This window comes from Chlamydotis macqueenii, chromosome Z, assembly GCF_036417535.1.
Source record: "Chlamydotis macqueenii isolate bChlMac1 chromosome Z, bChlMac1.mat, whole genome shotgun sequence".
Lineage (NCBI taxonomy): Eukaryota > Metazoa > Chordata > Aves > Otidiformes > Otididae > Chlamydotis > Chlamydotis macqueenii.
This window is the reverse complement of record NC_141593.1, coordinates 43,224,591-43,240,883: the sequence shown is the minus strand read 5'-3', so window position 1 is coordinate 43,240,883 and position 16,293 is coordinate 43,224,591. Positions and strand designations below refer to the sequence as shown.

General features: G+C 38.4%; 1 protein-coding gene across 2 annotated transcripts in view; it reads right to left on the bottom strand.

Moving 5' to 3' along the window:
* Positions 1-16,293, bottom strand: part of AOPEP (aminopeptidase O (putative)) — a 198,336-nt gene that overhangs the window by 82,293 nt on the left and 99,750 nt on the right. For both annotated transcript variants that reach the window (XM_086770415.1, XM_086770414.1), the window contains exons 12-14: positions 14,083-14,143; positions 1,204-1,266; positions 448-531 (exon numbers count right to left, since the gene is read on the bottom strand). In XM_086770415.1, coding sequence (XP_086626541.1) covers positions 448-531; positions 1,204-1,266; positions 14,083-14,143 — 208 coding nt within the window. The remainder of the gene's footprint in view (positions 1-447; positions 532-1,203; positions 1,267-14,082; positions 14,144-16,293) is intronic.

The following is a 16,293-nucleotide window of genomic DNA, read 5'->3' as shown; positions in this document are numbered from 1 at the left end:
TTTCAAACTCACCCTCTGAATAAAGAGCCAAGAATACAGTCAGAATATGTGTTTCAACATGCATATCACATCTATTGTCCCAACATCCACCATGAAAACTGTTTCTCAGCTACCAGTATCTGAAAAGTTGCAAATAGTGGTGTAGGTCCTGTTAAAAGCACTCAAGTGCTTTGATTTCTCTGACAAAAACACTCTTTTCTTTCTTCCTCAGTATGTTCCAGCTGAATATACATATAGGGAAATTCTGTCTCCTGTCTGAAAAGATTATGAATTCTTTCCATAATAACTACATAATGACACTGCAACTTCACCAGTAACACCCTTTTACTATCACCTTGCTGAAGAAGCTAAAGGACATCTCTTTAGAGTTTAAGGGGATGTCATCAGAAAGCATTTTGGATCTGCTCCCCTTTGTCCCGTTACACAAACACACATCATGAACCTTACCTTTTGGAAAACTACTTCATCCCTCTTCCTCTTCTTTTTGCCGCTTTTTCTCATCCTCTGATTTGTCTGAATCCATTTTTTGACCTGGAATTCAAAACCATAGTGTTTTTTTTAGGAAGAAGATGCGACCTGAGTGCAGCAATTCAGCATTAGTAAGAAGCTATAAACAGACGCAAGACAATTTTTTCCATTGCTTCACTACAAAGAGGAAAAGCACTTTTCCCATCTAGAATGACATGGTTTTAGGTAATATGGTTAGTTACTTGTGCACAGTCAACGTGTAAGGTTGTCTTCTTCATCTTAAGAGCTTTCAGTTTAAAGGGTTTTTTTTGCACAAAGGACGCGTTTGATGCCAGACCAGGTTGCCAAATGGAAAGTTATCGTTGCAGCTTGCAAAAATCCAGGGAAAAATCTCTGCACTTTATCCCTTACACCTTCTATTTCAAGTGAGAAATTTATTTCCAGCCACCCACTCGAATGTTGTTCCAGACTACCAAAACCAAATTTAGAGGGTGGGGTCGTTATTATTAAATAAATTAGTAACATTTGTGTTTTTTTTCTCACCATAGGAATACTTTATTCCTAATACGAAAGCAAGTAATTTTTTTTTTTAAAAAAAAAAAAAAAGGAAAAGTGTGGCGAGGGTGGGAGGGGGTGTCAGGTGGAACACTCGGGGGGCAGATCAGGGAAAGACGCAGGGGGCCGGGGGGAGGGGGGGGGCGCAATGTAAGAGCAGCGAAGGGTTTTTCTCCTCACCTCGGCGCTCACTTGCCGGACGAGCTGGCACTCCTTCCAGGTCTCACCTTCCTCCAGCAAGGGCTACACGGGGGAGAGAAAGCGCACGCTGAGCCGAGTATCCCCGCTCCTCTCCCCCACGGGCCCCGGGACCGGACGGGAGACCCTGCGGGAAGCCCTGTCCGCCCGCCGCCACCGCCGGCCCGGCCCCAGCGTCAGCCGGTGCCGCGCCCGTCCGTCCGTCCGTCCGTCCCTCCCTGTCCCGTCCCGTCCCATCCCCGCCGTTCCGGCCCCTAAGTGCCGGCACACCGCAACCCTCAGTAGGAAATGAAACACCTCGGCGGGGTCCCCCGCCCCCGCGCTTCGGCCCCCGGAGCCCCGCGGAGAGGAGGAGCCTGCCTTAAAGACGTAAGGGCCGGCGGGCGCCGGGGCGGCCCCGGAGGCTTTCCGCGCCTCCCCCGGCCCGGCCCGGGCGCGGCGGGGGATCCGCTGGCAGTGTAGCCGCCGACCCCTCGGCCGGAGGGACGGCCCTTCCTGACCTCGCCCTGCACGCACAGCCCGGTTTTTTAGAGAGGCGCTGCGCTAAGTCTCTCCCTACGGCCGGCGCTTTCCTGTCAACCTGCCCACGAACAGCCTCTGCCGCCGGTCTTTACCGACAGAGGAACGGCCGAACGGAGCCAGTTGGGGAGATAAAGTATCATCGCCATTAGGGCTTCGAGATCTGTCCCCGTACTTGCTTGACACCTAAAGAACCCAACTATTAAATCACCCTGGAGGGTCTGAAACACGTCTGAAAAGCAAGAACCGAAGCAGCTTTATATCCGAGGCCTGAGCGAAACGCTTTATCCAACCACAGACTGCAAGCAAGGTGATCAAATTTAGGCACGGGACTTCAGCAGATGTCCCTGCACCCTTTGATGAGGATATTCAAACTCCACCACGATGGGAGGGTCCCATGTAACGTCAGCCATGCAAAACCTGAATACTAGAAATTCCTAAGCTAGGATTTTACTAAGTGCCCTGTGTCTAGCATTTAAAACGAGAGACAGTAAAGGACAGACTGCACCACGCTTGGTATAGTTAAAATGCTGCTAGTAAGGTATTTTCAGTATTTAAAAAATAATTTATACTCCATGGTATATATGACCACTCCCTGAAACCTTCAATCATCAAAGCATTTGTTTGAGCAAATCCTCCCATAAACAGAATTGGATGGACTTTACAAAAAGATTTAAGTAAATAAAGGTAAGCCCAATTAGTGCACACTAAATCTTGACAGTATCCCTTATCACTTAAAAAAAACCCCAAAAATCCTCTCTCTTACCCTTTTTGTTTTACTGCCACAACATCCTTCTTTCAAGATCAAAAGCTTTAGATCAAAGCCAAGATCAAACTCAATGCTTTAAATAGAAGCAACTTCACTATGAAGCATTACACAAAGAACTTTTCAATAGAGGTATCACAGTAGAAAAACTTACTATAGATTTTTATTTTACACTCACAACAGGTCTACTTAAAATGGGTATCAACAACATATTTTTATTTTGTAAAGCCTTAACAGATTTTCTACTAAATGGTAATGCTGAAAGCTCCTATAAATTGACTCTTGAACTGCGTGCATTTGAATGAAGAAAGAACAGAGCATACTTCAAAGAGAATGAGCAAGACTTATCAACAAAAAATTATGTTAATGGCAAGCACAAATTAATGCAACTACCTAAACAATACACCTTTGGATCAGTTAACAGATTAGATGATTGTGCCTTCTCACAGAAGTTTTGGGAAAGAGTGGGTCATAGAAACAATGAAACAGATTTATACTTTAAATCCTTTAAAGAATTACACTTCTTCTCCTGTCGAATGTTTAGTGAAAACTAGGTAAAAAAAGTTACACGAGACATTGATTTTCAGACCTGCAGACCCTGAGGCTGATTCGGGATGAAAATCCCAGAACACACAAACACACTGTGCGTTAAAACTCAGAGGTAGCTTCTGTTCTCCTGTTAGTAGCTGCAAAGCAGTGGAGGAAACTCGACAGGAATCGTTAGTGACTTTTTATAATGGTAATACACCTTGTGGAGCCAGCACCGGGGGTTTCCTGGTGCTGGCTGCTGTGCACATCATAACTTGAGCACTCATCTACTATAAGATGATTGCACTGCAGCATAAGATAAGAGCCAACGTGCCCATGCAGGCAGCCTGCAGAGGAAAGAAAGCTGTGAGAGAAATGGGGTGGGCCAAACAAGCTGTGGTCACAGCACACCGGCTGTAGAGTCAGCCGTTAACTCTAGTTGCTGATGCTTTGGTAAGATCTAACTCATCACTAGACTAGGACATTTTGCTGGGAAAGCTGGGTGCAGGAGAGCGAGCAAAGAAGAGAGAGAGTGGGGAGAGGAAAAGAGGAGAGGAGGGGGCAAGGGGAGGGAAGGAGAAAAGATGTTTTTAAGAACATTTGGTCTCCTACTATATTCCTCCAAAAGGAAGGAGCTTACACTACATGAAGGGGTGATGGCACACTCAACTTAAAGGGAGAATGACTGCATCACCCTCCATCAACAGTCCTGTTTGCTGTCCACATGACACTGACTGTCATACTCGAATCCCCTCAAAACAGGAATTCAAAGGGGTAATGCAAATACATCCTTCATATCCACATTACCAACCCTGCCTTCTAGAGAAAATCCCAAAGTAAAGATGACTCGCTGTACCCACCCTATTTGTTTGAAGATCAGATTCCTAATCAGATAAAGAAAGTAACCTTGACCACAGGGTCTGTAATATGCTTATTACTTATTACTAAATAATAGTATGCAACGTATAATAACATAAAATTTATGTAGCATATTGCATTATATTATCTATATTATAGTAATATTTTTAGAGTGTGCTAAAATGCTCAATTTTTTTCTCTCCTGATTTCACCAGGTGCTCTCACTACTATAGAGGTGCCTCTCTAAAGCAACTGGAAAGGTAGATTACTGGTTTTGTATTTAGGCCTTTCTGCTTGAGAAGTATTCCCATGTGCTGTGAACTTTCAACACAGTCCAGACTGCAAATTACAGCACCTTCCTCTACAAGTAGCCTGATAATATTTAAAAGATCACCGAATCATAGAACCATACAATCATTTAGGTTGGAAAAGACCTTTAAGATCATCAAGTCCAACCCTAAACCTGACACTGACAAGTCCAGCACTAAACCATGTCCCTAAGTACCACATCTACACATTTTCTGAACACCTCCAGGGATGGTGACTCAGCCACTTCCCTGGCAGCCTGCTCCAGTGCTTGACAACCCTTTCAGTGAATATAAAAGATACAACACTTTTTAATACATTCAGGTATGGAAGTAAGACCTCAGATTTCAGGTGGGTCTTGCACTCTGTCCATCTAAAAGTAATTTGAATCCAGACATTTTGAACCCAGAGGACAAAGACTAGGGATTAATTTTCTTTGACATGAAAGAATTCTTATAATATTCACTTTGGCTTCATCCAGTACCAAGGTTTTGGTAGGCCATGGACAGTTGCTGGCTGGCCAAACTAGACAGGACTTTGAAAGCTCCTTGTTGTATTTTTGTGTTGGTTTTGATTTTTGTTTTTTGTTTGTTTTTTTTTTAATTACAGAGAAAAACAAAGAAAAACATGCCTGAACATGGGTAATGGACAGTCCTGCACCACTGATGTGACAAGCAATGTTTTTCTTCATTTTCTGGCACAAAGAAACTAAAAGAAAATGAGGGATACTTTATTTCTTGAAGAAACAAAAGACATCTTTCAGAGGTACTGATCTCTGAGTCTTACTGATCCTTTGAAGCAATCAAAAATCCTTCCAACAGCTCTAGTAAAGAAACATATTCAAGGCAAAAGTCTATTAGCCCTCTGGCCATTAAATACTGCTAGTCCATATGCTAAGGCTAATAACTATAAGCTGAACCATGACCTTTACTGCTCTTTTTTTGTATTGACCGGTAGGTTTGTAAGCCAATAGACTTTTCAAACCTGTCTTTCTCCAGACACCTGCATTTTGGCATTTAAATTTCACTGTGGGCTGAGAAGGGAGTCGACACAATAGTTAAAGCATTGTGGAAGAAGGTCCCTTTCTTATGGAGATGGAATGAGTTTCAGAAGAATCACTTATTTCCTCCATGATTAAACAGAAGATAGTAATCACCTACATCTTCAGTCTGACCATGAAGCACCGCTAAATGCAAAGAAGTTGACTGAAGGTAATGTAAACCGGGAAAGGTCTTGACACTGCTTATATCAACTTTTGTGGAAGACAGTGAATTGATGGAGATGGAACAAAGACCATCACACAAAGTTTCTTAAAACCTGCTCTCTAGAAATACTTCAGCAGCTCAGTGTTTTTGCAGAATGTGTGAAAAAAGCACTGGGCTCAAAAGCAAGAGCTTCCATCCCCAACTCTGGACAGCTGGGAACGCAGCAGCAGGATCACTCCTGAGTTTCTGTCTGGACCACTGCATGAATCAGCAGGTCACAGTTTTTTGGGTCAGCATTGCAGAGGGCTACACGGACTTCAGATACAAGGGATGTGTTTACACACGTGCATGAAAGACATCTTCCCCACATATTTTTCCTTCCAATCACAAACATGTTTTTCTAAAAGCCTAGAGAACTGGGAAATTTTCCAGGAAGTAAAATGTGTGTTTCTTTTAAAAACCCTAGACCACTGGGGAGGGAAGGTGTCAGCTTGTTCCTGTCACATAAAATTTTTACCTCAGCTTCATGCCCAACTCTCTATCCTCCTGCAATAAAAAGATCTCAAATATGATTTCCTAAAGTAGCATTTGACTTCTCATTATTTCATATCCTGTGTCTAATGCACTAAAAGTACTTTTTAGGGACTCTGAACTGGAGGGATCTAAGCCATTTCGAATGCTACTCTTTCCTAATTAATATGGAAAAACTGTTTTCTTGCAAGGTAGCACAAAAAGAATTTTAAACCTCTATGGATTGTTTCCATTGGGTAAAGAAAACAATGGCCAGGCTAAAAATTAATTAATTAACCACTTCTGTGGTTTTCTTAAGATGTTTTTATAAGCAGTGGATTAAAATCAATGTTTATTGCTATGCAAGCCCAGCTGTGTCCTTATTAGGCTTGTCTCAGTTCAACATTTTTATGTAAAAGAGGACCTGTCCTCCCTCTCTTTGCTATATTTCCACCCCCTGCACATGTAGGTGGGAGAGTGGGAGCTTGGGAATGTGAACTTGATCCAGCATTGATCAGCCAGGCAGCAAACTGTTATTGTTCTTTAAGATACCAAACATAACTCCTTTCTAGTAGGGATAAGCTCAGTCATTCTGCACATAACACAGCTTTTGTGTTCAGCAATGCAATTAATAGGAAAAGGGAACCAGAATGACTGCTTGAGATTTATTAAACTTAGAAGAGATTCTAATGAACAATGTGTGGAATCCAGTCCACAATTATTTCAGAAATTGAACATTTGTTTCAAATGCACTTCAACTTCTTGAACAAGCTACTAATCATGCACATTTACTGTACTACTACTACTGTACATCTGAGCCAGACACATACAATACTGAAAGGTAGCCTGAAGAAAAACAGGAAGATGTTTGTGAAAATTTGGCTTTTGACTGGAGAGGCAAGCCAATGTTTTAGCAGGTCATTAAACTAGATCCAGTGAAGTATCCTCCTCAGCCTTAATGCAGACTCACAGTTCCAGTGGAGAAGCTCAAAAGCATTTTTTTCTGGATTATTCAATTAATGGCTAAATTAAGACTCCTAAAATTATTTTAAATGTCACTTTTAGCAATTAGAACAACAGAGGCACTGAAATGTTATGGCAAACACTTTCAAATGTAACATTTAAAAATTAACATCTATGTTCAACCTAGACACCAAGTTACTCAGCACTACATGGGTGTCTAAACTGAGGCAGCAGTTTTTCCAATTTTAGAACGTGATCACATAGTAATTCATAACAATGCTATTCTGATCTTGACTGTGTTTTTCTCCTAAAATCAGCAATCATATGCAATGCAGAAGAAACTTACCCCAAACCCTCCAAAACTATAACAGTACTCTGAGCCATCCCTGAACTTGAAGAACTCTGAAATACATTTGGGTCCACATTGACATTTAATGATGTATCATTTTAAATAAGCAGTTTTCTTGAATTTTTGAACTATTCAACAAACAAAAACATACCACTGTTGTGTCTCATTTAGCAGTATCTTAAGTACAATTTATAGGAATGGCTAAATAAATTACAAAGCCATTTTATGTCAATAACCTTCTTTAGATCAATACAGGATCTACTTAAATTGTAACAGACCTTACAACTTATTTGATAGTTTGCCCCAAACAAAATATCAAATTCTCTGTATACTTTGGTCTATCTAGAAAGACTTTCAGATGGATAGTCTTTATCTGAAACATCTTTCAAAGAGAAGAACACCGAGAGAAAGTCTGCCTGTGCAATATGCCTTGATTTTTTTATCTTCATGATTCATCTGACATTTATGCACACTACAGTACTATATGAATTACATGATTACATTTTTTATTTTCCAAAATCTCACCTTCTTTCCTAAAAAAATGAGATGCAATGTTGACAGTACAATTGTTAATTCCTGAAATAACACAGCATCAATAATTTGTATTCAGAAACTTTTTTCTTATTGTGCTTGTTATCATTAGAGAATCCATTAATCAATTTATATTGTTGACCTATCCTCACTTAAATTTTTAAGGACTTTGGAAAGATCTTCTCATCTACTAATCTGCAAGCTTGCTAATATCATAACAACAGTATTTTTTTTTTGAGGGGTAAGTGCCTATTCTTCAAAGTATGCTTTCTACATGCAAGAATAAGCAGTTATCTTAAAGTAGCAGTCACTCTTTCTTCAGATTACTTCTCATATATCAACTTATTAGAATTCAACTATCAACCAGTTATATTCTCTGCACTGATGTTAAAATACACACAAAAGTCTCCATGTTCAGATTAAAAAAACCTCAAAGGGTAAGTAGCAACCTTCAGTATTTAAGTAGCAGCATGTTATTCTTGTGACTAATACTTAATGCCAATTTTGAAGTTAATCAAAGTCACTGTGTAACTTTATTAAGTAAGTAATAAAATTATGCCTCTTCATAGCCGCTTCCCATTTTTATCCCCAAATCACAAGCTTGAATGAGATTTTCCTACTTAACAGGTCATTGTCACTGCCAGTGCTTGCAAATTTTCTGTATCACGATAAACAATAAGGAATTCACCTGTTTACTGTCTCAATGTTGCCATCCACCAATATGCAGCTATTATGTACATCTATACAGACAGAAAAATTGCAAGATAAAGCATCTCTAGCAATGACAAGAAATATCAAGCATTAACAAATCCAAGCCTTAAGTTACATTCTAATCCAGTAAGAGTGATTTTTCTGCTGAAAACATTTCTAGTACCCTCTGTAAAACTTGAGTGAACAGCTGCTAAAGACAATTCAGAAGTTTAGTAAGAGCATTCTTTTAAAAAATATTTGAATGTGGTTGATTTATTAGTAATTGACCATAATCACTATCGTGCGATGCATTCTCTTGTAGAGCTATCCCTTCATTTGTACTTTTGTCTTAGTAAAAGGAAACAGGAAATCTATAAAGCTTATCACTGGGGCCAAAGCCAGGAAGAACCTTCTTAACAAAAACCTGCTTTATCAGAAATCATATGAAGTACTTGGGCTGCTGCTGTAACATCCTCCTAAAATTTATGAAGCCACAGAAATACGTTACTTGCATTGATTTAGAACACTTTATAGTGTTTATTATATTATTATATTTCAGTTCTAATTTTTTAATAGTTTTGCTATGATTTTTCTTTCCAATACATTTCTTCTTCAAGTAGGACAATCCAAGAGCCAGTCATATACAAACAAAACCAGAAATACTATGAATAAATGAATATTAATCTCTGGAAGATTTTTTTTGACTGTGTATTTCCAGAAATGTAGATGATTTACAAAAACATTAGTAGATACTGCTTCAACTACTGCTTTACCACGGTAACAAAAAGCAGTGTAGGGAGGAAAAAATAAGAATTCTTTTAAAATGGTAAAATTCTTAGCATTGTAACAGGAGGATGTACGTCAATATTCATTCAGAATTCGAAAGCATGGAGTAGTATTTTCACAATACACACTCTAAGCTGTACATACTCTGACATACCTGTTGGCAGTACTTACGTTAATCAGGGAATACTGTTTAAGATAGAACAGTGGATAAGAATTAAGCTTTAACAGGCGGATAAAGTAGTAAAAGGGACTAGGAGAAGGATATAGCAGTGCTATCACCACCCCTCGCCATTTTTTTTTTCTTTCCCCCCTTTTTTTAAACTCAAGAATGAATCTAGAGAAGATCATTTTCATCACACAAAGTACCAAATGAAATACAAATCCAAGGAACATTCAAGATAGCAAGTTTACCAGTAAATAATAGTACGCTATGAAACAATGCAGTTTCAGAGGCAAAATAAAAGGTGTTGAAACTGGAATGAGTTTTAAAAATACACATAGGAGTTTATGAGATGCAGAAACTTCATTGGTCTGCTTCTCCATTAAGCAGAGAACAACCGAGTTCAAAATGGGGAAAGATTTAAAGCATATTTTAGAAAGGTTAATTATCTAGGATAGAATAAGAAATTCAGGTAAGGGTAAGTAGGCAATATAACATAAAGACAGGTCTGTGCAGAACTGGGAAGATCTTCTTCAAGAAGCATATGGTCTTTTAGTCTTAAACTCTAATTAAACATTATAGACTGAAATACACAATAGAAACTGTATTTAAGAGAACAAATCATAAGCAGCAGGGATGAAGTGGACTTAAGTTATTTCCTAGGTGTTTTCCACCTCTAAATGCTGTTTTATTCTTCTGATTCTACTCCTTGCCAGCTTAACTCATTGGCTAAAGTTAGTGGTGCTAAGCCATTACTACTTGCAGATGATGCAACCTTGCTGTAATCCCTGGTGAGTCACCTCTGAGGCAGAAGTACATGCTGAAGGTTGCTTTATTTGATACAAGGTATTTTCAACAACACAATATCCTTCACCTTATCTAACACCACAATGATGTGTTCCCAGAAAAAAAATTCTCATGGAAGCTTGTATTTCCGAAATGCTTGCTTTTCATCTCTTTCTGTGAGAGAACCTTCCTGCACAGCAAGTGTGAAGACAACCACTATGCTATGGCACTCTTCCATGTAAGAAAGGCACTCTTCCATGTAAGAAAGGATTGGCCAGGCATTACCACGCACCCTTTTTATAAGATTAACCTTTAATGCTTTAGAAAAATACCAAATTTGGAGGTGTAACTCCACACACAGAATTATTTGTTCATGGTAACAGGCCAAATTACGTTTTTATTTATCAGTATAACTCCCTTAACTTATTCTTGATTACTGCTGGTATATACACGAGCCTGGAAACTGGCCCAATATTTAAAAAAGATTAAATTACTTTTCCAAGAGTGAAATGGTAACTGAAATTGTCAAATACTTAAGTTTCAATAGTTAAAAGTTGAGAGTGTAAAGGGATATATATATATATATATCTGTGGTTCCCCGGACAGAGCTGGAGCTGGAGACAACATTTGGGATGGCAAAAGCAACAAAGCACAGATAAAGGAGTACAGGGTGTTCAGTTAGACAGATGCCATGGGATATGACTGTAAAGAACATCAAATGCTAATTCCTCTACTGGAAGGAAGATGGTAAGTAACATTGCTTCAGCAGTCTAGGGAGTGGAAAGTATTTACCTTCATCCATCTTTTGCACAAATACCCTTCCCGTGTCCTTAAGCTAGACGCTGTTCTGAAGACAGTGAACTGAAGGGTGGGCTAACAACTCTGTTTTTAAGTGGCGATGTTGTCATCAAATTTTACAGAGTACCAGTTGTGTACAGGTGATCGATTTGGATATAACCACGGAAGAGAATTATTAAAAACACTCTCCTAGCTGATGCTATAAGTGAAGCACAAGGGGTGAAATTTTCTTTATAATCTGATTATTTTCCTTATAATCAATAAATTTCCTTAGCAAAACCCACCACAAGATAGAAATAAAAGATGCCACAGAAACAACCACAGCCACTGTAAAATACAAAAGATGCTCATATGGGAGACATATAAAGAAACTATGTTATAACTTGATTTTCAGAATGGACAGCATGATGCGTATTTCCCAGTCCCATCACAGAGGATAGTATCTCCAGTAAGGAAGTGTCCTTTCCAAATGCAGTAAAATCTTAGATAGTATTTGTAAATTTAAAATGTTTGGAAATGTTAAAATTCTCAATCAAGTTATTTCTCATAGATATCCACTAAACCACTGAGAAATGTATTTTGTCCCTCTAAGAGTAGGTGCTGCAGCATTCAACATGACTTTAACTATTATGCTACAGGACTCGATAGTGCAGTCAGTCAAACAAGGGTGATAAGCAGCTCCTTTTCAGTTGCTCCAAGAAGGGCAGTCAACTGCAATGGATACCCTGTACTGCATACTGCTCACACTGCCTGACTGGCTGGCTCAGCATTATAACTTCACCAAAGGAGCTGAGAGAAATCTTCCTCTACACGCACGCTAGTCCACTCGCCTGGCAACTCATAAGGGAGAGGATCCATCAGTTCTGTGGCATTCCTGGGCTGCTGTTTATGATGCAGGTAGTTTACCTGCATGTGAGAAGGTGGTCTGTGTGCCTTCACATAGATTCATCATGATAGCAAGGCTAATAGTTTGCTGAAATAAAGATAATCTAAATACTTTTAAAGAGGGTTTCAACAGCAGCTCCTGTACAGCGCACAAGTGGATTTACAGTTCTGTAGTCAGTAAATACAGTCATGTTTAGATTATGAATATGTCCTGGTTTCAGCAGGGATGGAGTTAATTTTATCCACCACAGGATACTAATGTATGGAGAGCTACTAAGCAACCTCTACAGTCTTGATTTCAGGAATATGGGTTCTCCAAAGGATTTAATAAAGCACAAAGGAAATAAGGATTCCTATTCACTGAATGACAACAACTCAAGTTCTTTCAATAAAGTGGAAACTAGTTCCCACAAGAGCCTGAGAAGTACTGAAGGCAACAAAGGTAAATAATCAAAAAGGTTATTGAGGGAAGACAGAGGGAAGAGGTCAGCATGCTGATCCTCAGAAGTAGCAGAAGAATAAATCAGCACCATTCCTGTTGACATTGTTTTTACAAAACAGCCAAACTATCAGGGAAGTGTCTATAGTCTTTAAATAAAATTTACAATGATTTACATGCCTGCTGGATGTGCAAATATTTTTGCTACATGTTTTGCTTACACAACCAATAGATACTTGCAGGGTATAATGAAACTACTCACTATTTATTCTGAACAACAAATATAGTACACACTCAGGAAAACAGAGGTCAGTTTTCACGGTAATCAAAACCATTTAAAAATCTTTAGTCTGCTCCCATCTTCCTTGTTTGTGATTTTAGAGTTGATTGTGGGACACTAATAACACACATCCTCAAAGAGATAGGTGTAAGTAAAATGCCAGAAAACTTTCATTTCAGACAGCCAGCATCTTACAACTACAGCTGTGCAACATCAGTTTCTTCCTTGTATTTGAAGCAACTGTTCTACCATTTTCTATCAGGAAAAAAACACTTCATCAAAACATAGCATGAAAATCAAGGTCCTTTTTCAAGAAATGACTGAACATCAAGATGCATGATACTTGCTGTCCCTCCCTTTCCTCCTTTCGAATTTTTATTTTCAATAATTTCACAACAAAAACAAACTTCACCTTGATTTTATAGCATTTTCAGGTATTAGTCTTTTGATCTCAGGGCAAAACTTTCCAAAGAGCTTCCTACAGCATACAGAGAACAGTCAACGTGCACACCTCTAAAGCTGTCAAGGGAAGAGCTCAGCCACAGTGGTTGGGTACAGCTCACGTTCAGTGACCACTGCTTATCGTTTTGAGCTCTCCAGCTATTTTGACAATTCTACCTGCAAACATTCACTCCTCAGAGCCTCAGTCATGCTCCCAAAGTACCCTCACTTTTACACATAGATACCAGGAGATAGACTTCTAACTCTTAGAAAATGTGGTTTTTCTAAGTGCTATACAAAATGGAAACAAATGCAAGCACTAGGTAAGGTAAGTCCCAAGAAACCTAGGGGATGCCAGCTTAGGGGAAATCAGGTAGGAACTGAGCCCCCAGTGTGTAATAAAAACATAATTTGTATAAAGCTGTTTTTTAGGAGGACTGAATACAGAGGTAGCTTTCTTCAGCTAATCCCAGTTTTGGACCAAAACAAATAATCAGAGCTTTTACGAAGTACAGACACAACTAAGCATTTTCAGTTCACAGAATTTAAAATATTACTATTAAAAGCTTTTAGTATTAAAATCAGAAAATGCTGCTTATCTCCACTGCAACAGAGCTGGAACATCAATGAAATATGTTACCTGTGCAGCAGATTCTTCAGCAAGTCACATTATTCATAAAATACCAAAGTACAAATAATGTAACTGCTGTCAGTATGGAATTCAAGTAATTAATATAATGATAAATGTGAACAATGCTCCTTACATTTAGTAGAGTCCACCACTATACTCTAAAGCAAACTTCCATGTGCCTACAATATTAAGCAAGAGGATAAGTTTAGTAAGACTTGCCCTTTGGCAGGTTTATTGAGACGATGGTAGAAGCAAAAACCTGCAACCAATAAAAGCTAAACCCATATAAAGATGTAGAAAGCAGTCATCATCCAAATTGTTTCTTTAAAACCATAACTATTATAAGTTCAGGTAATGATTTAAATAACCTATAATGTAATGAGAAATGCAAGACTCCAGAAAGAACTGGGAAATGGTATTTTATATTTACCTGTGGTATTCCAGAAGTATCAAGCCAATTCTGGAAGATACTTTCTACAGTTAACCCAGATCTTAAAAAAAAAAAAAAAAAAAAAAAAATCAGAAGACATAAACAAAATTACCAGTTTTTCCACATAAAAATTAACACTTTAGAAGCTGAGCAAACCCTTAAATCCCAAGTATTTGTTATATTGCAGTGGCACTACATTCTTGGGTTTTTAATGAACAATACCATTAGAGGAGATACAGCAAATTAGAAACAGATCAGTTTTGTGTGCTTAAAACTCAAATGATAAATTCAGTGCTTATGAGGATTGACAGAGAACATGTAAGATGGTAAACCATATTTATGAAACATGTAAAGTATGAACAAGAGCTCTACTTCTTGTTGAGTGGGTTTTTGTTTCTTTTACAGAAAAAAAATCACAGGCAAGTAAATTTAGCTGGAGATGTTCAAAACCAGTATTTTATTACAGAGACAGCCAAAATTTAATTATAAAATACCAAAGAAAATGAAACCAAATACAAACGTTTTTAATCTTATGGGTTTTTAAAGGCACTGATGGATATTAATCTTCAAAGTTACCAAGTATCTAATATATTTCAGTTTCATCTTTTCTGCACTTTCTTTACATAGAATCATAGAATCGTTAAGGTTGGAAGGGACCTCTAAAGGTCATTTAATCCAACCCCTCTGCAAGGAGCAGGGACATCTCCAAGCAGATCAGGTTGCTCAGAGCCCCGTCCAACCTGGCCTTGAATGTTTCCAGGGATGGGACATCAACCACCTCACTGGGCAACCTGTTCCAATGTTTCACCACCTTCATTGTAAAAAATTTTTTCCTGATGTCCAGTCTGAATCTACCTCCTTCTATTTTAAAACCATTACCCCTTGACCATCTTGGTAACAGTCACAGTGAAGTCACAGAATAGTCTGGAGCCCCAAAAAAGGAAATAGTTGGTCATGAGCATGCTGTGTGGGACTGAATAACCACATGCATAAGTATTTGCACATTCAGAGAGTGTATTTTCCGTTTTGCTTTTGTAAGCAACTTCTGTTGCATTTACTTCAGCTTTAGTTGAAGTCTTTGCAACTTGCAGGGAAGCCAATTTAAAAAAAAAAAAATCACACTGTCCATGCAGTGTGTCAGTACCGAAGAAGGAACTTGAATAAGCCATGAATGAATGTAAATATTCTGAGAATTTTTTTTCTCATACTGAAAATCAGAAGAAGCTACAGATTAAAGAAAAAGAGCATTCAGATTACAATAACACTAAAGATATTTATACAAGCTTTAATTTTCTAGTAATAGTTTTTTTTTTTTCATTTTTTCATCAGTCATATCTTATGATGCAGGCCAAGGAGGCTTAATGTGGAAACAGCACTAGTCTATTTGGTTCTGGTAATATATTTTGATAGTTCATGCTATTTAGGTCCAAACTTTACTTCAACAGTTTCTTTACAAATAAGAGATGACATATCAGCCTGGCTGAGGTGGCTTAAAAAGTCCCAGAAGAGAGAATAATTCCCAAAGAGAAAAAGACATCTTCCCAACACTAAATATGAAATACCAAAATATCTCCTGTAACATTAGGAGATTGTAGACTGTCATAGAAAAAAAAAAAAATCCCTCTGATCACATGGTTCAAATAATTGCAGCAGTCATGCAGAAGCATTTCTAAATGGCTAGGATTCAGAATTTTCAGGAAATTACCATTCTGCATGTCTGATTACTATGGAAATAATTTTCTACATATAACTGAACATATATGCTATGCCTGTAATGGGGTAGTGTTCTACATTCAAATTAATTACTAAATATCCAGATTTGGTCAGCTTTTAATAGTACCCTGTTATTTGTGCAAATTCATTAAATTCTGACATTTGACTGCCAGATCCTTCAGGCTATAATTACCTTTACCTTACTACAGTGCTCTAAAAATTGCTGTCTAGTCTAAATTAGTGAGCTGAATCCCTTCCACAGGGAATGGAGAGAAAGAGAAGTATCTCCAGTCAGTCAAATCACCTTCCTCGGGATGACATTTTTTCAAGTTCTTATTTACATCTGGTTACTACAGAGAGTAGAGACCCAAATTTTATATAGTCAGAGGCAGATCGGGTGCATCATACCATTTATTCTCTCTCAAGTAGCATAATTAGAATAACAATTTGTTACTGCATGAATCAAAACCAATACAGCTTAGTGTTCCAGTGCTGAAG